Source organism: Azolla caroliniana, unplaced genomic scaffold (assembly GCF_043228905.1).
Source record: "Azolla caroliniana isolate FFs.n. ecotype wild unplaced genomic scaffold, voAzoCaro1.0.p SCAF_1, whole genome shotgun sequence".
Lineage (NCBI taxonomy): Eukaryota > Viridiplantae > Streptophyta > Polypodiopsida > Salviniales > Salviniaceae > Azolla > Azolla caroliniana.
The window spans coordinates 460,021-483,547 of record NW_028230436.1 but is presented as its reverse complement, the minus strand read 5'-3'; the positions used below and the strand labels follow the sequence as shown (position 1 = coordinate 483,547).

At 37.8% G+C, this 23,527-nt stretch overlaps 3 protein-coding genes across 4 annotated transcripts; 2 read left to right on the top strand and 1 right to left on the bottom strand.

Moving 5' to 3' along the window:
* The first annotated feature begins 8,527 nt into the window (after positions 1 to 8,527).
* On the top strand, positions 8,528 to 11,702 carry LOC147868088 (E3 ubiquitin-protein ligase SINAT3-like). Of its 2 annotated transcripts, XM_087315176.1 has the most exons (5): positions 8,528 to 8,875; positions 9,871 to 9,959; positions 10,058 to 10,333; positions 10,598 to 10,984; positions 11,180 to 11,702. In XM_087315176.1, the coding sequence occupies exons 3-5, from the start codon at positions 10,115 to 10,117 to the stop codon at positions 11,498 to 11,500; spliced, it is 927 nt and encodes a 308-aa protein (XP_087171302.1). In that variant the 5' UTR covers positions 8,528 to 8,875; positions 9,871 to 9,959; positions 10,058 to 10,114; the 3' UTR covers positions 11,501 to 11,702. The 2 variants fall into 2 exon arrangements, with proteins under 2 accessions (XP_087171302.1, XP_087171293.1); XM_087315167.1 differs by lacking the exon at positions 9,871 to 9,959 and having other exon boundaries at positions 8,529 to 8,875.
* A 2,534-nt stretch (positions 11,703 to 14,236) lies between these two features.
* LOC147868087 (O-fucosyltransferase 19-like) lies at positions 14,237 to 17,769 on the top strand. Its single transcript, XM_087315155.1, has 8 exons — positions 14,237 to 14,911; positions 15,125 to 15,220; positions 15,378 to 15,483; positions 15,585 to 15,655; positions 16,036 to 16,124; positions 16,237 to 16,369; positions 16,524 to 16,756; positions 16,929 to 17,769. Exons 1-8 carry the CDS (start codon positions 14,285 to 14,287, stop codon positions 17,449 to 17,451), a joined length of 1,878 nt encoding a protein of 625 aa, XP_087171281.1. The 5' UTR covers positions 14,237 to 14,284; the 3' UTR covers positions 17,452 to 17,769.
* A 1,576-nt stretch (positions 17,770 to 19,345) lies between these two features.
* LOC147868086 (high-affinity nitrate transporter 2.1-like) lies at positions 19,346 to 21,636 on the bottom strand. The gene is made up of 4 exons (XM_087315143.1): positions 21,233 to 21,636; positions 20,646 to 21,148; positions 20,159 to 20,565; positions 19,346 to 19,959 (listed from the first exon to the last, which is right to left on the bottom strand). The coding sequence occupies exons 1-4, from the start codon at positions 21,597 to 21,599 to the stop codon at positions 19,575 to 19,577; spliced, it is 1,662 nt and encodes a 553-aa protein (XP_087171269.1). The 5' UTR covers positions 21,600 to 21,636; the 3' UTR covers positions 19,346 to 19,574.
* Positions 21,637 to 23,527: the final 1,891 nt, after the last annotated feature.

Below are 23,527 nucleotides of genomic sequence, written 5' to 3'. Positions count from 1 at the left end.
TTACATACTCCCTCACACAGACAAAACCCATAGCTCCTCTCTCTCTCTCTCTCTCTAGAGTCTAGATATACACTCAATCACTGTCTCCTCACACATGCAAAACAGGGCTTCTCTCTCTAGACCACTCTCTCTCTCTCTCTCTCTCTCTCTCTCTCTCTCTCTCTCTCTCTCTCTCTCCCTCACACACACACACACTATGTACACCATATACACCATATGTATATATAATATATCTAAGTACCGCGTATGGATTTCAATCATACTTGGAGCCTTTTCACGTATGAGTATGATACGAATATTGGCGTTTGAGTATGACACGAATGGGACGTATGGCTAGAACTATGGTTAGCCTTATATTAGAATGCCAACCCAACATGTATTGATATGGTCGAGAAAGTGTATTACGTGAAAAAACAAGTGCACTCGCAAATAATATTCTAGTCTTGCGAGTAGCAAGAAAATGTTATGAAAAAATGAGAAAAAGAAGTCATTATCTATAAGAGTAAAGAAGTGACGAAAACAAGGTTCAAAAACCATGTGTTGTCTACTAAAAAACAAAATACCACCAATAAATGGATGGTGCGAGGTATGCACATATCCATCCCAATATGGTGATTGTAATGTGCACAATTGTGACATAAGCCACAAGTTGATACAAATGGTGGTGGTGTTGTGCGCAAAGATGTAGTACTCAAAATTATGAGTAAAACATCAATAGGGGAACTCATGTGGTTTTACTCGAGTTCTAAGGCTCGATAATATGAATTAAACCTAGATGAGCCGTTGGAAAAAATCATTCAAAACAAACAGCATGATGCCCACTCCATACGAAAAAAATAGTCTACACGGAAGTGTTACATCATAGGAAACGCACGTAAATACTTTATACACGAAAAGGAAGGGGGAAAAGGAGAGTTAACTGTGGGCGAGTAAACAATAATTATGAGATAATCATATAAGTGAAATGACAATTTGTGGAATTAGAAATTAATTAGAATAATAAGCAACTAGGTGTATGGAACATTAAGCATGCCTTAAGGTACAAAACCCTATAGTAGTCAACATGCACCTCCTCAAGACCACCACAAGTGATGGCTCAATAAAGAGTAAAGTGACATAGGTAAGCGACATATACCTCTTCAAGGCCACAACATCCCATAGAATCGGCCAAGTGATTGCTCAATAAAGAGTAGAGTGGCATAGGTAGGCAACATACACCTTGTCATGGCCACAACATCCCATAGACTCGGCTAAGTGATGGCTCAATAGAGGGAAGAGTGGCATACTCAACATCATATGCAAAAGGGCCATGAGGTGAGCGTGTGGGATTAGGGCAAACACACTCGACCCAATGCACAACAATAATTAATATTGTAAGAGAAGGCTCAAGAGAGGGGAGCATAGGATATACATCACAATATACAAAAGGGCCATGAGTTGAGTGTGTGCGATTAGTGCAAACACGCTCGGCCCGATGCACAATAATAATTAAAATTGTATTGTGGTAGAAAAAAGAAAGAAAAGAAAAGAAAACGTAATACAAATTTGATTTGACCAACAAGAACGCATCATAGAAAGAAGAGAGATCGAGAAAGAAGAATACCGGGTTTAGAGTGTTGTTTTGATCTTGAGAAGAGCATGACTAGCCTTGTTAGATCCCCATCGCTCACAAGCAAAAAATATTAAAACAAAATAAATAAATTGTTAGTAAAACCTTTGAAACCACTGTTAAGAGTCTATTACTAATCAATAGAACAAAGTAAAGTAAAAGAAGGAAAATAGATTGGATAGAAGAACCCGTTCCACCTGATCACCCCCAAGCTATGATCTAGACATCGCCAACCTACCACCGACGTCCCATACCACCGGATATTAGGACGACTAATATCTTGGAAGAGATAAACACGATCGTCGAGACGAAAGACTAGCCTGCACCACCGGTGTCTAAGACAACAACCTTCCAACGTAATGTGCTTATGAGGGTAGCTAAGCCTCATATTTATACCTTTTCCTAGGCCCCTTGAATAAACGTGCCTTTCTAAAAGGGTCTCCATTCATTGGTTGCCCAAATCATGATAGTGCATGCACCTATCATTCCTTCTATCCAATCACATTAGCCCCTTTTTAACATTAGTGAACATACCCTTCACTAATGTAAATATTAGTGACTTGCCCTCACAAAACGTTATGTGTACATAACACTAACACTTTAGTTGCATGAGTCTATTCTAACCATTTAAACCAATTACATTGTATACTTGTGATATTATAGTTTTTCACCTTTCATAAATTTTGAACATGCACTAAGAGAATAAGCATCCTTGATTTATCAATTCCATTCACACTCCCCCTTTTTTGAAACATGTCAGTGGATACTTTTCCATGGCCTTCGATACAGGTGGATGCCCGCCCTGATATTGGCTAATGGTCATGACTCATGCCAAAATAGGAATTGGGGCAAGCTTTCAAAAGCTAGTCATTTGTCGCCATGAGATCTCCATGCCCAATGCATGACCATCAACAAACCATACACAACCCATCCATGAGGGTCACGAATGAACGGGTCAAGCATTGGTCACAAAGAGAAAAATGGTCAATGTTTTAGAAGCTTGGAGAACTTAGTGAAAAGTGTCGGTAGAATATTTTTGAAGTTTGACAATCTTAGTGAAATAATACTCAACATAGTACAAAAATGATTACCTTTTGAATTGAGGAGCTCATATACCACTTCCTCAACGAATGATTCTAATCCCATAAAGATAGTAGTAGCATCATTTGCAAAGGAGTTCAAAACTAGGGATATTTGCAAACTTGGAGGATGGTATATAAGTTTGGCATAGAAAAAAAAAACTTGTATACTAACTAAAACATTTACAAAATCGAGCACCTCAGAGCGCATTATTGTCAAGAGTTTAGACGAACTCTAATGTTTGACCTAATACCTCAAGACGAAAAAGATGTTGCTAATAGCTACACTACAACAACAATGAAAACAAAAGAACAACAACATTTCATGCTTCCTTTGGGCTTTTCACGTCTTGTTCACTCATGCATGCACATTGCGAGAATAATATATGGTGCAACTTGCAACATGTTACCATCCTACACAGTTTGCATGTGTTGTGTTAATTTTGAGTATAGTGCAACGTCACCTTGAATGTAATCCTAATACCCTTGTCTTGCAAGTGTTGGTGCATTTTGCATTTCCATGATGCAGAGTTAATGCCATAAAGTTTTTCACTCAAGAGAGAGCTACACAATTAGATATTCATCTTGTTGGTGGTAATTTCTTATTCTCTACATCTTCCTTCGATCTTCATAATACATGACATGTGGTGGAGCTCTACAACATATGTAGCCATTAACATTTATAATAGCAAGAATATGCAATGGGAGAGAATTATACACCAAGAGAATAATATATTAGCAAACAAATGAAGATTACAATAATAACAAAACTCCTTATGACAACCTAATAAACTATAATCAACACTTGTATATGGGGGAGGGAGGCTTGGTTTATATAGAATTTCTATGCAAGTACATCTAGTAGTTAAGATGAATCTAATAATGATGGAAGAGTGAGTGGGATGATTAAAATATTTATTTATTGGAATCCCTCATTCTTTAGCTCAATGGTGGACTTTAACACATGTCTCAAAGGAGTGAGTGAGTGAGTGTCTGCGTTTGCACTTGCGTTTGATATCTCAAAAACGGAATAAGCCACAATTTGGTAGCAAACTCACATTGATTGGCATTACAAACGAGTTTTTATTTTTGGCATGATCTCACCATTCTAGCTCTAAGGAGCGTGGACTGTTCTCTCTCCCTCAACTGTTGTGGGAGTTATGCCGACTTGTTCCAACTCCGGATTTTGGTTTGTCCTAAATTGGGATTGTTGTAAGCTTAAGTTGTTAATACAATATATGAGCATATTGTGTCCCAAATTGTTTCCCAATCACATTTTGTGTATGTTTTAAGACCCCTATGAAACAAGGACATAACATATCGGTGATCTATTTTGGGTGTATAATTAATTTTATGGCATACTTTTACCTTTCTAGAACTATCAAATCTCATTGTTATAATTATTAGCTTTCTACCCTAACATAATCAAGATATGATATATTGCAATTTCCCATTCGAAGTTTGTATCTAATAAACTAGTTTATGATACTCTCCCTACTTTGACCACATATTTCATAACGGAAATAACATGTATGTCAAAACTACCGACTACATTAAGTAGTCAGTTTGAAAGGATATGTACATAGTTTCATATTCTTGAACTCGGTTGGAGGCTGATTCCCCAATCTATGTATAAGCCACCATGTATAGTCTTTCTGTAGTAATCTCGATTCTCTCCTAACAAATGGGAAAGTAGCTTCTTTTTGGGAATAAATAAATAAAATATGTATGACAAAACAATGCTCCTCAATGTTACTAAGTTTTAACCCTTCATTTTAAAAAACTTTATAACTGCATTACTAACATTTCCAAGTTTACTACTACTCCATACGGGTACCCTACAAATTGTAGAAATTCGGGGGTCATGCTAGTAAATAACCCCAAAATAGTTATGTTTTGGTGTTTCCCTCTTATTTCTTTCGACTAACATTGGAACACATATATTTACTTTAATTAAATATTTACATATATGTGTTGCATCATTAGCTATTTCTAACATACATTTCACGTTCTAACCGAACACATCTTCTTTACAAAACACGAGTTTTGTATTTCTCTTTATAACAATACATTATACAATTGTGACATCAAGGCTTTCATCAATGGTCACACAACCTTAATTTATTTCTTTTACACCTTATACAAGCATAATGTTTTGTTGAGTTTCACTTTCCCTTTACTTTCTCTTACTCATTTGAAAACAAACCTCCCCATTCAAGCGTTGTTCATGTCAATTACAATATTATTAAAGGATAATTACAACCTATTGATTATCATCGTGATTCACAATCACAACTTCTTCTTTTTCGTTTTTTGAAGAAAGATGCACCTTAGTATATATGATTCACAATCACAACTTACCATCATCATAGTCAATTTACTATCACGAACCTCATTTCTTGACTATCTTTCCACCAACATAGATTACAAGTATCATTGTTCTCATCTTCAACAATGTTACCTTACTTTCCTCATTGGGTACTAACAATTTACGTTGACTTTTTAAGAGATTAGGTTACTAACTAATGCATAACATGGGATGCAAGAAAATGACTAATACATTGGAGTTAACTAATGATAGAGTACACTTATTGCCTCTTCACTCAAGAACAACATGTATGGCTATCCTAGTTTCTGCACTTCTTTGTCCATCTAAGCCTTATGGATGTTTATGTAGAAGATAAGATAAGAAGTGTAGAAATGGGAGAATACCATATATGTTTTGTTGAATAATTTATCTAATGATTGATCAAACTCATATTCAAATTTTAGACCAATGGATTTCGAGTAAGTATGAAGTATTTCTTCATTTATGGACCTCCTCAACTACTTGCAATTGTTTAAGGTGTGTTATCTTCTTTTCCTTTACCTTCATATATTCGTTTGCTCTACTACACCTACCACTTTAAGGTTATTCAAGCAAAAGTTTGCAAAACCTTATTCACATTGCTTGCACAAAACTCATGTTAGTGCATATCTCACTTGTATAATCATACATCACACCCATAACAAACATTCCAACGATACTTCAAGAAAATGCCCAATACATGTGCATGCACTTTAAATTTCAAAAGGAATTTAATGTGTGCTCACACTGAACAAACAAAAGCTATGGCGTAGACTCAACCCATCCAAAGTTGGTAATTAACATTCCATTTGTGCATTCAATGTGACAAACAATTTCCCTCCATCCAAATCTCATAGCTTGCAACACAAATTGCTCAACCATAATGCTCTCTAATGCTTAAGGTAGTAGGGAACTTGTTGGTAGCAATACTCTATACTTATCGAATCATTTCCCTTGGTAACAAAATTTGACTTTGACGATGGATATTTAGTTATCGAGAGAATACAAGATAATCACACTAAAGAAGAGTTAAACCACTTATCCACAATGGAGGGGTCCCATAAAAAAGAAGCATCTATATTTGCAAGATCTTTTCCCCTCTTGACACTTGGGGGTTAATATATAGATAGATAAATATATATTTTAACATCTACAAAAGATCGATTGCGAGCAATGAGACAAGGCCTAGCCAATTGTAAGGATCAAACTTTAATTCTCTCAATTTTGTGAGTTTGATGCTATGGTGTAAACCACGAAGCCAACACATAGTGATATTAAGGGTTGATTATATTCATGGAAAAAAGAGCAAACACGATTGATTCATGCACTTAGCAATATCTACTCTCACCAAGCCCTCACATTAATCTTGAGAACATATAAACACGTGTGACGTTGGGTGTAGGCCTTTTGCATGGGAGTCATAATTATCAAAGGCATTTTGGTTCAGGTTATGGGCTTTCCACACACAACAAAACATTAGGGCTGTTTTATGTTGACATAGCTATCAATTTCCTCTACCCACTAATAGTGAATGCCATCGAATTGACATGCATAAGAGTCAACTATATTTGATAACGTAAACTCATAGGAGTCAAGAGAAGGGGGTTTGTGGAGTTGCCAAAGTGAAGAAATCGTGTAGTTTTTAAGTTAAAAACTACATTGGCTATATTTTTACTCATATTAAAATCTAAAACAAGTGGGAAGAAGGTTGGGTACCTCATTGAATGAAGGGAAAGTGGATTGGTTACCTTCATTTATTCCCCTAAAATTTGGCTATTTTGCCTCTATTAAAAGGATAGTTTCACTAAATGTGTGGAAGGTGATGCAAGTGGGATTTATTGACAACAATGTGGGAGAGAAAATGATCTCATTTTTTGCAACAAAAACAAAGACACAAGTCAAGTCTAGTTGCCACATGCTCCATCAACATATTGTGGTGGTGCATATGGATTTTTGTGTTTAGCCACGCATATGCATTTTTGTATAGTTGATGTCATTGGTCATTGTCATGTCTTATGTCCTCTAAGCTCTTGTTCATTCCCCCCTTCCCTCCCTTGTCTCTCTGTCCTTAACCTCCCCTTCAACTTCATTCTTCGTTGATCCACATTCATGTTGACAACACCTATTCATCCCCTATTATAATTACAACGATACAATTGATGTAAAAAGCACATCTTCCTCTCACAAGTAATATTGCCTCAATAAGGTTTATATGCCACTTTGTTATGGCCCATGGGTTAATTGGTATTTATACAAAAAATAAAATAGTTGCAAAAAAGTTAAAATAGTCATGGAATAACAAGTCACACATATTACCACGTACATTAATACTAAACCCATCTTTTGACCATGACCGAATTGGAATTGATGAAGCGCATGGTAAGGAGTCCCATAGTACGTAAAATTCGTGTTCGTCTAGCATAACATTCGTTTTCCTACGTTGGAAAACAAAGGCGAATGTTATTCAAACATTCTTGTGTGTTATTATTTTTGTTTTATTTTTCCCATTTTTTAATGTTCATTTTTCATTTGTTAGGCTTATTTATCTCATAATAAATAGTTAATCCAAAAGTATGGTATTTATCATTCTTTGAGGGTGTTTTTCTTACGCGAATGATTGAAACATTCACGAATGCGAGGGTTTAGGATTCATATGGTTCATACTATGGTAAGGACAAGGTTAAGTGATAAGATTTCAAAAGAGCTCCGGAATCTGTAAAAGACGATTCATACAACATGAATGAGTGTTAGCATGGAAACTCGAATTCTATATGTTCACAATTATGTGACCATTTTCATGTAGAAGTTATACAAGGCGTTGTCTTCCAATCATGTGTAACTTTCATATTATAGTATGAGTGAGTATAAGAGTTGGTGTTCTTCCAATGGTTCCGTAATCATCCACTCAGGGACACAACACATGAGAAGTATCAAAAGCCACACACACAATCTCTTCCTTTTATATAGTAGACACAAACATACGGAGAACCCCATAGGGATGTCTCCTTGGCATGCAAGATAAACATATATCTCTGTAGCTCATCAACCAAAAGAAACAAATCCAACACATTCTACTAAAATCAAGATTACATTGGCTACACAAGGACAATGCTACAAAGGTAGGGTTGGGTTCATGCCCTCAACACGTTCACCGTACTCTCACCAAAAATAAGTTACACGATGTAGTCCACTATGATGGCCAATATTTCCTTCAATGACTAGCGTCCATGTTGGGGATTCATGAAGCCACGAAAAAAAGCAAGTCATGTGGGGGAGTAAGTCATGGGTTACATACGCACACCACCAAAGCCCATGTGGATTTAGGCAACGAGAGGGAAGTGATGAGCCGATGGCCGGGGGAGGGCTGTGGAGATGAACGGACAGACGGACTGTTGGTTCTCTTGGGCTTGGCCGCCCATTGTCACGGGCAAAAAAAAACACGAATGGACATCGTCACCGTCACCATCACCATCACCATCATCATCATCGCCTCGTTATTCTGAGAGAAAGGATAATAGAAAGGTGGGGGAGGGTTCACAGCTATGGCGAAAAAGCTCTAAATTTTTAGCACCCCCGCTTTTGTCCAGGCCACCCACCCAACACACCATACACCATACACCCTCATCCTAACCCCAACACAGAGTCCTCTTTATGAGCTCTCTCTGCTCCTTTCCGAGGTTCATCGTCCAGAAACATATTCCCTTCTTAAGGGTTTTGTCAGATCAGAAGGAAAGGATTCTCTGCTTCTTTATTCCGGTCGTAATGCCGAGGCTCGTGAAGTTGGACCACAGAACCGTGTCCTTGCAACGGTAGAGGAGAAGTAGAAGGATCACCGTCGAGGTTGGAGAAGACCTATAAATTTATTTATCTATTGAAAAATATTTTCTGAAATATATCGCTGAATTGGAAAGGTTCACACATTTCTCTGTGAAAATAAATACATATATGTGTGTGTTTGTGTGTATTAGAAAAATGTATATATGTTTGTGTGTATAAATGTAATGTATATGTGGGTAACTTATTATGTATGTATGTAATCTCGTCATACGTCTATTTAATATCATTATGTGTGTATGTATGTGTGTGCATGTGGTTCTTTTCTCGAATAAGCAAATGCGTCTGAACCTTGTAGAGCCATATCTCTGTAATGTTATTTTTCTCACATATATCTGTCTTTCAGAATGGTTATCAATAAAGGCGCTTATTTACAAATGTGGTATACTCGAATGAGATTACATTAAAGAAGATCCAAGTTCATATATATGTATGTATGTACTTATATATGTGCAGATGTATTTCGAATTTGTTTTCCTCTGGTATAATGTATGACGTACATAGTTCTGGAACATTATTTTTGGACTTCCTTATTCTTAACACCATCTTTGTCAGAATAATCACAGAATATCATGTCAACATTATTTTAGGACGTCTTTATTCTTAACAACATTGGTGTTGTTAGAATAATCACAGAATATCATGTCATAACCTCCTGTTTGAGGATTTTACATCAATTAACCTTTTAAATTGATAGACGGGTGTTTAGGACCCTGTATTGTTCGAGAGAAGCCCCACTTATTAGCCTTGCAACACTAGTTTTAGAATCTCCAATCATGGGGATCGAGGGATTCAAGTGAGATTTAATTGCATACTTTGTAGGTATGTGTTGCCTCTAAAATTGATTTCTAACGATTTCAGTAATTACACGGCCAATTCATTTTGGCTAGCAGCTATTAGAAGATGTTTGTAGATTTATTGGCACAATGCAAGAAAATCTTCTTAGCTTCATGAAAAGAAACCACCTACATTTGCTAATACATTCCCTATTACATGAGTAGGGAACCGGAGAGGGCCCTGAAAGTTCCTTTGCTTCCTGTCTCTACGATGCACGCAAAAAGTAAAGTTTTACGTCTAGATTTAGATAACAGTAAGTCATTTTACTTGAGTCGTAGTTGTCTGCTGTAAATGCATAATGGATGTCATCTTTTTAAGTGTAGTAATCCAGGATAATCTTTTCTATATCAGGTACCTTGACTGAATAAAGGACAAGTCGAAATATAAGTGCATAGGTATCACTCTCCTATGGCTCCATCAAATGCGTGTTTGGAGGTTCCAGAATCTCCAGCACAAGAAGGTGAAATTGGATCAAGTGTATCAAATGTCTTAGAAGTGGATGCAGCCGCTGTTTCCAAGGTCTTCATTTCTGCACCGGGAAAAGCAGCTGTGGCACCCACCAGCAGTGTACATGAGCTATTGGAGTGCCCAGTTTGTACTAACTCTATGTATCCGCCCATTCATCAGGTGGGTAAAAAACTCATAAATTACATTGCATATATATGTTTATACATACATAATTACATTGCATACACACATATACATATATGCATAATACATTACATGCACACTCGTGTATAGCTAAAAATACACATATACTGTCATACATATATGATGCTATGACCATATACGAGGTTCATTATCGTACAGACTTCTTGTGATATGTTTCGAAATGTATGGAAATCCATGCAATACTTTTTAATTTACCTTGCTTTATGGAACCCTTTGCAGTGTCCAAATGGGCATACTTTGTGTTCAAACTGCAAGGTAAGGGTCCACAACCGCTGCCCAACTTGTAGATTTGAGCTTGGCAACATCAGATGTTTAGCTTTGGAGAAGGTTGCAGAGTCACTTGAGCTCCCGTGCAAATATCAAAACCTCGGCTGTCCAGACATCTTCCCTTACTATAGCAAACTTAAACATGAGGCACAGTGTACTTTTAGGCCATATAACTGTCCATATGCTGGTTCAGAGTGTTCAGTAACTGGGGACATCCCAACTTTGGTTGCACATCTGAGGGATGACCACAAGGTTGACATGCATAACGGATGCACATTTAACCATCGCTATGTGAAATCAAACCCCCAAGAAGTTGAGAATGCTACATGGATGCTAACGGTAAATATAAAAAGAAAACTTTTGAATAATCTATGTCCATAGCATGAAGGTAAGTACATAGGTTCAGATTGCATGTGTGGATGACAAAAGGAATCTCATCATAGAATTGCTTTTGGGTTCTATTTATGAATATTGGTTGCTCATAATATATAATTGCATTTTGTTTGTGTTCACTCAGCGTGTTTTCTTTTGCAGGTTTTCAATTGCTTTGGGCAACATTTTTGCCTTCATTTTGAGGCATTTCAATTGGGTATGGCACCCGTGTACATGGCATTTTTACGCTTCATGGGGGATGACCATGAAGCAAACAATTATACCTACAGTCTTGAGGTGGGAGGAAATGGAAGGAAACTGAGCTGGCAAGGTGTGCCTCGAAGCATCCGAGATAGTCATAGGAAAGTAAGGGATAGTCATGATGGGCTAATAATTCAAAGAAACATGGCCTTATTCTTCTCGGGTGGTGATCGAAAAGAGCTGAAGCTTAGAGTCACAGGACGAATATGGAAGGAACAATGAACTAGATGTACAGTAGTAGTATGTTAACTCTTCACTCCATCTCAACATAGTTTTATGGGTGTAATCGATTGAAAATCGAACAGGCATGGATTTAGAGATCCTGTCAATGCATCATTTTCTTCTTCTTCATGGCTTGTTACATACACTAGGAGACTCAAGGAAAACCTTATTAATTATTATCTCTCTTCTTTTGCCTTGTAAACCCTAAGATTCTCATAATATGGTCTTTAGGGGACTTTAAAAAAAAAGGTATAAGTCTTTTTTGTGCTTTTTGGTTTCAATCAAGCTAAAATTTTCATATTTTGTGTCTAGTGTGATAGCTAATATCTCATATTCTTTATAATAATGTCCAGACTCTCATCCAAATTACAATAAATGTCGTTTCAGTTTTAATTTGGATCATGAAGGCTTATGATGCATCTAGGTCCCTCAAATACCATTTTTTTAGTTTACACGATGAAATCTACTTTGAGTTAGACTTGTATCTTAACTCATGATGGTATTGGCATCTTTGTGCATATTTACGTAGCTTATTTCCTTATATGCATTTGAAGTTGTTATCTTTGTCTTTAAACGAAGGCATATGTCTTGTAGCTTTTCTCTTGAGTACGTGGCTTATGATGAAGAGGCTGGGTTTGAAATTGGCACCAATTTTTATGCGTGGCCCCCTCCCCCCCCCCCCCCCCCTAGTCTTTTGATAATGCCCTTTTTGGTGTCCATATCTTATTTTGAACCTAAAGTAGACCAACACACTAGGTTGACATAATTTGGCCTTTCCATCATGAACGATGTACATGTAAACTTGTTTTTGAAAATAAAGCTCCGAATCTAATACTTGAATAAATGTAGTATGATCATCCCTTGATCACAATATTTCCTCAGAAATGGTGATAATCGAGGTTGTCATCTTTGCTAATGTGTTTGTCATAATGGCATTTGCTTTTTTTTATTGAGCTAGTGTCAATGAGCTTGAACCCATATCGTTAGTGTGCTTCCAAGGGTGCATCAAAGGTATCATCTATAAGGACGGGAGCTATGACTCGATTTTGTAGATAGCTTTAGCTAAATTCCAACACTCCTTATCAGAAAAAGCAATAAGATTGACAATTGCTTTGATATATATCTATTTTGGGATGGGAGTCATGACTTGATTTTGTAGATAGCTTTAGCTAATTTACCAACACTCCTTATGAGAAAAAGCAATAAGATTGACAATTGTTTTGATACCTATGTATTCTGGTTTACTGAAGTGTGTTGCACCTAATGTAAATAGAATTTTGCCTAATTGTTCATACATATAAGAACACTTATTCAAGCAATACCAATAAGAAAGGTTAGTCAAAACCCAATGTGGAATGCTTCTTGAATCTAGATCACCACCCTAAAGTTGGCAATCCTTTTTAAGATAAGGAGTGCAAAGACTGAGGACAAAAAAGTGCCTTGGATTAAACCAAGCCTTTCTTCAATTATAAAGAAAGATCAATAATTGACGGAATTGGAAAGAATTTCGATTGGTTATGTGAGATAAGAGTAAAAAAGTTTTGCGTGCTCCATCATTCTAAAGTTAATATATAGCACGTCTACCATGTCAAATATACCTTTTGACTTATTCACACCAAGGCGGCAACTCTAGTAACATGGTGTAACTATATTTTTCTAATTAAAAAATAAACATATCTTATTTGAACAATATGAGCCATCAAAACTCTATTTATGTAGAAAGAAGGCATGAGACAAACAATGTAGTTATTCCCACCTCCCATGTCCTTTTGTTCTTTTGCTTGGACAAAGATTGTCCATATTGCGATGATTGAATTGTGGAGCCCAGTGGTTTTGGCATGAAGATAGGTGAGGCAAGAGTGTTTGTTGCTACGTGAGTTTTGTTACTGTACTCACTTTAACGTGCAAAATAGGACCCTACAATACATGCACTTGTTTACTTATTGGATAACAAGGAGATGGGGAGAATAGTTGGGCATCAGAGGAGGGAATGTTTGCATGCATATAGAAGATTGCATTGTATGGGGGGGGTGTGTGTGCAACCCACACGTGGACGAGCGAATCCATCACGCACACTTGCTTGAGCCGTCGACTCAAAGAAAGAGAACAATACACATGTATTTTGTCCACTAATTGCAAAGTGTGAAAAACACCTACATATAACACACACACACAATATACATATAACACTACATACATACTTACATACATACATACATACATACATATATATTAATATACATATAAGTCTTATAAGATATGTATGTATATATATTTAATGTGTGCTTCAAAGTTCAGCGTGCCCAAAGAGACAGAGAGAGAGAGACGCGTTGAAAATGTCTAAAGAGAGAGAGAGAAAGAGAGAGAGAGAGACAGAGAGAGAGAGAGAGAGAGTGCTCGGTGGACTGTTTTTGACCTCCACAATTTTTCTCAGCTTTTTGGTTTGAACATCTGAAAAATCATTTAATTATTATGTAATTAAATAAAGAAAACCAACTTGTTCTGTTTTTGTTTTTTATATAATTTCCCGTAAAATCTTTTATTATTCAAACAATTAAAAGCCCACGCCCTCTCCACATAACTAATCTCCCCTTCCCTTTCAACCAACAAATAAGTATTCACCATTCAATTAAAATTATTAATCAGTTCAAACAAATTTGGCCCATATATATGTACATACATATATATATAATATATATAATATATATATATATATACATACATATATACAGACACACTGGTATGTTTTTCTCTCTCACTTAATTCTTACTACAGCAGACACCGATGTCTTCTTCAAATCTAGTTCAATCCCTCATCTTCAGCATCTCTCCCAGCTCTCGCCCTAGCCCTAACCCTAGCCCTAACCCTAACCCTAACCCTAATCCTAACCCCAATCCCAACTCTAATCCTCCCCATATAATGTCCGATTTCCCAAAGACCATGCTTGAAAATGATGAAATCGACGAGACCCTTCATACTCCACGCCGAGATCACACCCTCGAATCTCACCATGTCCTCAGCACTCCTAATTACACTTCCAATAGCATCACTAGGAGGTCCTTGTCCCACAACAAGAAGAGATTCCCGGAATATCCCATCGATTCCCTCACCATCTCCTCCGATCCTGGACCTCGAGATCATGTTTCTGCCTACACCTACTCACCCTTGCCATCGCCCTCACCCCGCCTTGTCAGGCCATCCTTGTTCAACATGCCCAACCATGCTCAATCTTGTGGAATCAAGAAAGTTTCGAAGCCTAATGTTGGAAGGCCTAGTAGGCTGATCATGTTATTATACCCATCTCTTTGCATAATCACACTGGTCTTCGTAGCTCTCCGGATCACGCACCTTATCTACTCCGCATCCGAGTCAGCCTCGGCCTCCTTGACATCAGAATGGACCCATTTTCATGTGAGTGAATGAATGGAAATTTTTTCAAAGAAGTCTTGAAAACTTTGGGCTCATATGGATGGATTTCCTCCACAAGGCTCATCCATGCGATTTGTAGAAATGTTGGTTTTCAGTTTGTCAAGACAATTTTTTTTTGCCTGTCATTTTCTATACACATAGATTTCTATGCCTCTGATGGTCAATCTCATCACTCTGATGATTGCTTTCATTCAGGCCGGGAATGCCGCAATAATGAACACTATCAATTCTACATTCGGATTGTCAACATCTTCCCCAACAATGAGATTGCTCCAAGAGCACACTTTGGAGGTAAGAAGCTACTAAAATAATGCCACTTTGGGATGGAAATGTGCACCGTATTGTACATGACTGATGATAATGCATCGGCTTCATACATTCAATATATTGGAGTTAGAATGTACATGTACTAATTAATACTCATTGCTGGAGGATTCATGTGGTTTAGGCTGTGAAGTCCAAGCGAGAAAGTGCTATAGTAAGAGACCTTTGGCAAAACCCCGACAACAAGAACATCCGACAGTGCATCGATCGCCCACAAGATAATTATAGACGTAAGCAGAAACTGATTCACATAATAGATACATGCATATTGTGGGTGACTGATATAATTTATGTTGGCAACACACAATTGATCGTTTATTTATGTTGCCAGCTGCGAATGCGAATCGAAATGGCTACATCCTAGTAAATGCAAATGGTGGTCTAAATCAAATGAGAGATGGGGTAAGTAACTATCTAAACTTGAACGCCATCTTTCGTCTCTATCTTAAATGCCCAAATTTAATCCTAGGTGGGTGTATGTTCAGAGTCCAGACCATTATAGCTGTCCAAACTGTGGCTGCATACGTACCATACATACATGTAAGATTATTATTATGTAGCTACCCACCTGTAGGATTATTATTATGTAGCTTTAGTCCCATATTAGGTTCTCCATGACATTGGTGCCCATATTCACCATGTTCCTCCCTAGACGAGATGTTAAATAGTTGTTGGCCCTTCATGGGCCATTTTGGTCCTTTCTCATGAGATGCTCACATTTCTTTCTTTTCTCTTATTTATATAATGAGGATTTGTCTCATATTGTATTATTATTGGTGTAGATTTGCGACATGGTCGGCATAGCAAGAATCTTGAATGCGGCACTTGTCATCCCATTGTTGGATCACACCTCATTTTGGGCGGACTCCAGGTAGATTTTTTATGCTGGAAACTTTGAGGTCATTATTGAGTAAACACTCCTATACTTAGATTAGAGCCTAGTAACTGACACAATGGTATATGGTATATGGTGATTTCTGCAGTGAATTTGGCGATATTTACGATGTTGAGCATTTCATCAATATCCTCAAAGACGACGTGCACATCATCCAGGAATTGCCACCATCTGTAGCGAAGCTCAAGCCATTCAAGAAGGCACCTGTTTCTTGGTCAAAGGTGCCTATATTATTATATTCACTTGAATGATTATGATAGGACATCTTGAATGATTATGCCCTAAAGTTTCACCCTCAAGACAAACTTTCAGACTTACAACAAACATGGAAGTTTTGTTTATAACTTACTGTGTGCATATTGGTAAATCTTGTAGGAATCATATTACAAGCATGAAATCCAAGCTTTGCTTAAGAAGCACAAAGTTCTTCATTTCACACATTCCGACGCGAGGTTAGCAAACAATGGACTCTCAAACAATGTGCAAAGGCTTCGTTGCCGTGCATGTTTCAAAGCTCTCAAGTACACCGATCCCATTGAAAATCTTGGAAGAACTTTGGTGGAACGGATGCGGCAACATGATTCTCATTACATAGCATTACACCTAAGGTATTATTCCATTCTCTAGCTTATTGGGGAAATACCTTGGAGATATGCACTCTAATTTGCTCTCTGTAAAAATTAATACCTTGTTGTCATTGGCAAATTCATCTATCTATCTATCTATATTATTCATTAGCCTAAATCAATTGGCAAGCTTAAATTTGTAATGTTACCACAGGTACGAAAAAGACATGTTGGCCTTCACAGGATGCACCCATGGTCTCACATTGAATGAAGCTGAAGACCTCAAACAAATGCGATATGATGTCAAGCATTGGAAAGAAAAGGAGATTGATGGTGCTGCTAGGCGAAAACAAGGGGGGTGCCCATTAACTCCTCATGAAACTGTGCTTCTTTTGAAAGGTCTTGGATACCCAGCCTCGACTATGATATATATTGTGGCAGGAGAGATATATGGAAATGGAAGCATGGACATCTTAAAGAAAGAGTTTCCAAATGTGTTCACACACTCGACATTAGCAACTATGCAGGAGTTACTCCCGTTTTCAAACTACGGGAACCGACTTGCAGCATTGGACCACATGGTTGCGCTCGAAAGCGATGTGTTTATCTACACTTATGATGGAAACATGGCCAAGGCAGTGCAAGGTCATCGGATGTTTGAAGGGTATCGAAAAACTATCAATCCTGATAGTATGCTGCAAATAATCTATCATAATCTTTGGATTCTAAGTCATTGATTCACTAGCATCAAGTAATTCATTACAATGCATTTCAAGAAAATATTTTGGACTCCTTTTTGGGGCTTATAAGAAAGGAAAAGTATCTGTAGTCGAAATTTGTTCTTGTTTCTGGGCCTTGTAAGAAACATCAACGAGTAGACATATGTTGTAGAAATCAAATTTGCAGACCTAAAACTTAGTCTAACCAACATGGTGTATCTATCATTTGTAGGGAAAGATTGGTTTCATTGGTCGACGCATTTGATTTGGGATTAATAACGTGGAAAGAGTTTGAGAGAAAGGTCAAGGCAGCACATGAACATAGGATAGGGGATCCTAGCTATAGGCAAAGAAGACAATTGCCGAAGCTGGAAGATAATTTCTATGCAAATCCCATGCCAGGTTGCCTTTGTGATCAACGGCCTTCCAATAGAAGGTTACTCAATGGGAAATAATTTGAGTTATGCAGGCATTTCTTAAAATATGTTTGGAGCAAAAGGTTGATAAAATTCTTTAAAGGTCAAGCTGTCAATAATTGCACCAATTTGGGTAAGAAATCCCTAAAATTTGGGATCTGTAGCCTGAGAAGACGAGGGACGAGCTTGAAACATCATCATGATTTTGTTGTTTAGAGATGAATATAAGCAAAAGACCAAAAAATATGTTGAGAGATTACAGAAATGTCATCATCACCACACAACCTTGGCCATGATGTCCTCTGAAGTGTGAAAGGTAATCACATTTCTAATCTTTAACCAAACAACAAACGAACACAGTTGTTAAATGTAATTTTATAGGTAACGCTTATATTCTACAAGTAACATTGGTCTGGTTATTGCCATTTCAATGTTGATTCAATTATGTACACAAATAAAGCACCTAATATTCTATATAAATCAATATGCAATTCTCTGGAACTGGTTTCTTTCATTCTCTATCTTACTGAGATGCTCAAGGTATTATTTTGTCCATTCCATACAAGAGCAGGGTTACAAGGCTTCTTTTCTTTCTCTAGCAACAATCTCAAATGAGAATTTCTAATGTTTCAGTGCCCTCTTTCCCCTTGGCATGATCACAAACGTCTTTCCCCTATGACATGAATCTTCTCTAACAACAATCTCAAATAGGTATTTCAACGGCCAAAGTACCCATCCTTTTTTCATGCAATTTTACAAAATACTCTGATGAAACTTTATATAGGATTCCTAAAAATACTCCAATGGTTGGGTTGCATTTTCGTGTGGAATGCTTATAAAATGTTAATTCTATTCATATGTAGAATTATGCACGTACGCACATATATACATGCCATTTTGTAGAAAATAATCCACAACAGTTCACGATTATTACGGATCAAACATTAAGATGAGGAAAAGAGTGGTTTACGAATCAAACATTATGATGAGGAAAAGAGTGGTTTACGAATCAAACATTATGATGAGGAAAAGAGTGGTTTACGGATGCTTTCATGAGGTAACAAGGAAAAGAATGGTTTAACAGTGCTTAACTACACTGATCAGCCCCCGAGTGACAGGACAAACATAAAATATTATCAACCTCATATACCACTGAATATTACCATGTGTTATACCTTAGGTTGAGATGAATGAATTTGAAAGAAGAGATACCCCCCTGATCACAACTCAACTCTCTTAGGCACATTATTTTCCATGAGTTTCCAGGAGCATCAAATCATAAGCTTCATAATAATGATACTACAACAATGAGAGACATCAAAGGATGTACCTCTCATCATTGTACTTCAAATTTGAGACATCGTTTGAAAGTGAAGATAATGCAACATGTGCTAGATGACAAGGAAAAACATAAACTTCACAGTAATAATGCAAAATGTGGAAGCACTCAGAGAAAGTTTTGACATGCTCTGATGATGAAGATGTGACAGAATTGCTTTTGAACAACAAAAAACTTTTTTATTCTAATGCTTCGATATTTTGTTCTTCTCAAAAATATGGGAAGTGTGTCGAAGTAGTTTTTTTATGCATTTACAATAAAAATAGAGGATTTACCAGTAGGATTTAAGCATTTACAAATAGGGGATTTACCGGAAGGGAACATACGGCTCTAGACTTTCATTCCTTAGAAACCAACTTAGGAGCAAAAGTTTACAATCTTAGAGATTAAGCCATCTCATGAAGAGGTGTTCCATTTGCCAATGAGATGGGTGAGGCTGATGCAACACGTTTCCCTCGCTCACATTTACTGTTTTGGGCGAACTTCAAACTAGCATGATGCATGCCTTTGCCTTGCTCCTTTATAGACCATTCCTTCGTGTAGTAGATCTCCTCAGTGGCCTCGGGATGGGCAGATGCCGGAAACAACATGCCACCCCATTGGGGGAAATACACACCGACAACGGGCAATGTGAAGGCAATGATCATGATGCCCATCATTGCAATGCCCTCTTCCGTGGAGTACTTGTTAGTCGTAAAGAAGATAAGTTGTGTGAGCATGGAGCCAAATGTCCCACCCGCACCAGTCAATCCCGAGATGACTCCCAAGGATCTATTTAACAAATGATAGGTCACATCAATCACAAAAACCATAGTGAAGCTCTCTCATAAGATTAACATTAAGTCGACGTTGATTAGTTTAAACCTATTTTTCTTAACCAAAGCAATATAATTGTAAACCCTTTTATAATGTGTCTGAACCCATACACATACAACGAGGCACACAAATCAGATAGTACTGTGTTTATTACCTGCAAGATATGAAAGGGATGATGCCAAAGGTTGCACCAGCAGCCGCTTCAGCAAAGCACGAAAAGATAATCATAGTAACAATGGCCCCAGACAAGTTCCCCATTCGTCCTAAAAGAATGCAAAACACACCCCCCAATGACTGAATGATCCAAAGAGTCCATAACCGCCCACGCATGCCAAAAGAACGTCCAGCACGGTCTGAGATCACTCCTCCAGCTGGCCGGGTAACAAGATTCGCCATGCCAAAAATGGACGCAATGATACCGGCCGTATGTAGGTTGAGATCAAACCTATCATAGAAGTACTGGGCAATAATGTTGTCCATGGTCAATTCCACACCAAAGCAATACCCATACGAGAGGGCAAAAATCCAGCTCCGGTAATTCGTCACCGCATATGTCAAGACCTATATATACATTAGTAAGAAAAGGATTAAATTGGCGAAAACAAAAGAAACGAAGTCAGAAATAGATACTATTTACTTACTTTGAAGAAGCTATCTTTGACTTGGGTTCCTTTCTCCTTGAGCTCCTTGTAGTTCCCCCGAGGAGTGTCCTGACCCAAGCTCAAGACAGCAAGGCCCATGATGATGTGCATGACACCAGGAACGAAAAATGTAAGGCGCCAAGCTGAGAAATCCGGGGACCCAATCACACTCCGGATGAGCTCATAGAGAAGTGGCATTATGAGTTGCGTTGCACCACCACCTAGGTTCCCCCAACCCGCCGCTATACCGTTGACAGAACCAACAATCTTTGGTGTGAACATGGTACTCATCCAAAATTGGCATGACACAAATGTGGCTAGAGAGAATCCGATGAAGAAGCGGGATAGGATGAAACCGGTGGGCGTAGACACTGTTGATATGCAAAATACTGCAGGTGCGGTGAGCATCATCATGAATGCACACCCATAGCGTGGGCCCACCAAGTCACACAGGGCACCCATGAGTAGCCTTGATAAGATTGACCCAGACACCGATGCAATACCTAATGCCATCAAACAGGGATTAAAGAGATGGACCCAGACATCGACGATACATACCTAAAGCGATGATTGAAAGCAAGCCTTACCTGCATTTCCAATATCGCGCCTGGTGAGGTCCAGGTTGTCCCTGATAACAGGCAACAGAGGTGCAGCTGCAAAGCTCGAAACAAAGCAAGTGAAGAATGAAACCCATGACAAATGGAAAGCTCTCATGTGAGGCGCAGCCACCGACCATATCTTGATCCGGGTAGCTTTAGATTCTGAATCAACACTCAGCTCAAACTTATGCATAGGGTGATGGTCATGGCCTTGATCTCGAGATTCAGAGATCCCTTCTAGTTTTGAATCAGCAAGGGCAGTGAGTGCAAAAGTTGCTTCATGACCGGTAACCCCGTGCATAGAGATACCAGGCTCGCCCACACAATTAGGGTCTCCAATACCACTAGTAGCCATTTTCTTCTTCTTCTTCTTCTTCTTCTTCTTCTTCTTCTTCTTATTTCTTCCTTCCTCCGCTCTTTCTTCTTCTTTGACAAACAAAAACAGACCAACTGACGGGTTTCAGGTAAGGGTCTGTTTTGCTCTGTTCCCCTTCGTGTATCTGTTTGTGTTCTGGCTTCTCTGTCCATGTTCTCTTATAAGCATGATGAGATGAGTGAGTGTGTGCCACTGGCCCTTTCATCTCTGTTCCATCCTCATCTTCTCCATTCGCCGCTGCACACACAACATACACTCCTCCTCCTTCTACACAACAACAACAACAACAACATAATCTCTCTCTCTCTCTCTCTCTCTCTCTCTCTCTCTCTCTCTCTCTCTCTCTCTCTTCTCCATTCGCCGCTGCGCACTCCCCCCCCCCCCCCCCACCCCTCTTGTCGTCTGTCTCATGTCAATGTTTGTATGTACACACACACATATATATATTATGTACATGTACATGTACATGTATGTGTATGTGTATGTACATATCTATATGTATGTGTGTGTATATGTATATGTATGTACGTCGTGCGCATGTTAGTATGTTATGTCCAAGATTATGTGAGGACATTGGGTGGGGAAATTTGTTTGTCCTTGTGGCTATGGTTCTGGGAATGTGTGGGTATGGTCGAGCACGGATGGGCATGTATGGTTGTGGTCATGGACATGGACATGGACATGGACATGCATGTGGACTATATGGGTACCTGTCATATGCATATGCGAACATGCATGTATAGTCGATATTTATTTTAAAAACGTCAACATTGACATTTTTATAAAGCTCAATATTGCCCAAAGGCAATGGCATTGTTTCAAACCCTTTGATTGTGGCAACCCATTTGTTAATTCATTATTTTTAGGAGCAATTTTGTCAATATCCATAATGTCAAACTAAAAAAACTATCAAGGATTCTTGTAGTGAACCTAAAAATAAACCCATTGTTGAAGGTTGAACTCGCGCCTTTAAGATTGTAGAGCCTAAACTTAACCATTACACAACATTTACATATCAATACTTCAATTGATCAAACACATGAATGACCATTCTCGAGAAATCAGAAATTTGAGGCAAGGTGGAAGTTGAAAGACGATTGTTTTTAACTTCTCCAAGAGAGAGAGAGAGAGAGAGAGTTTTTAATAGCATTATAGAACGTCCCTCTCCCTACATAGCCATATATAATAGATAGAGGAGACTAAGAAGTGTTGTAACTAAAGTGGATTTTACATACAATTAATATAATTGTGTGCTTTTACCAAAGAGAGAGAGAGAGAGAGAGAGAGAGAGAGAGAGAGAGAGAGAGAGAGCACTCTTCTTATGTGTATGCAAACCATCAACCAGTATAGAGCATTGTAATTTGTTGCAAAAAGAGTTACTTATGTCTTCTCGGTTATCATGTTGGCTTGGGAAGGAGAGATTGGGCTCTTAGTTTAATCGCTTGTTTTGTTTGGGGTCAAAGAGGTAGGAGATAGTTAAGGCCATAGATTAACACGTGTGATATTCGTACTATTATAGAATAAGAAATGGCCCCTAGAATATTATAAAACCATTCAATTATTTTTTTATTTAAAAAAACAAATATTTTTACATGTATTAATAACTATAAAAATAGTTTTTTTCCAAAAACATATTATAGAAATATTAATATGATTAGTGTCAAGTTCCCTTTTTAAAATATTCATAAAATTTTAAAAGGGGGGAGTTAATGACCTCTATTTTATTTATTTATTTATTATTAAAAAACCAATACTTTTACGTTTATTATTAAAGTATATTTAGCGTCAAGACTCAAGTCCCCTTTTTATTGCTTAAGTCCCTTTTTTATTGTCAAAGTCCTTTTTTTTATATCTCGGAGACTAAAAAGGATGGAGTTTATAAATTTATTTTTAACGAATACTTTTAC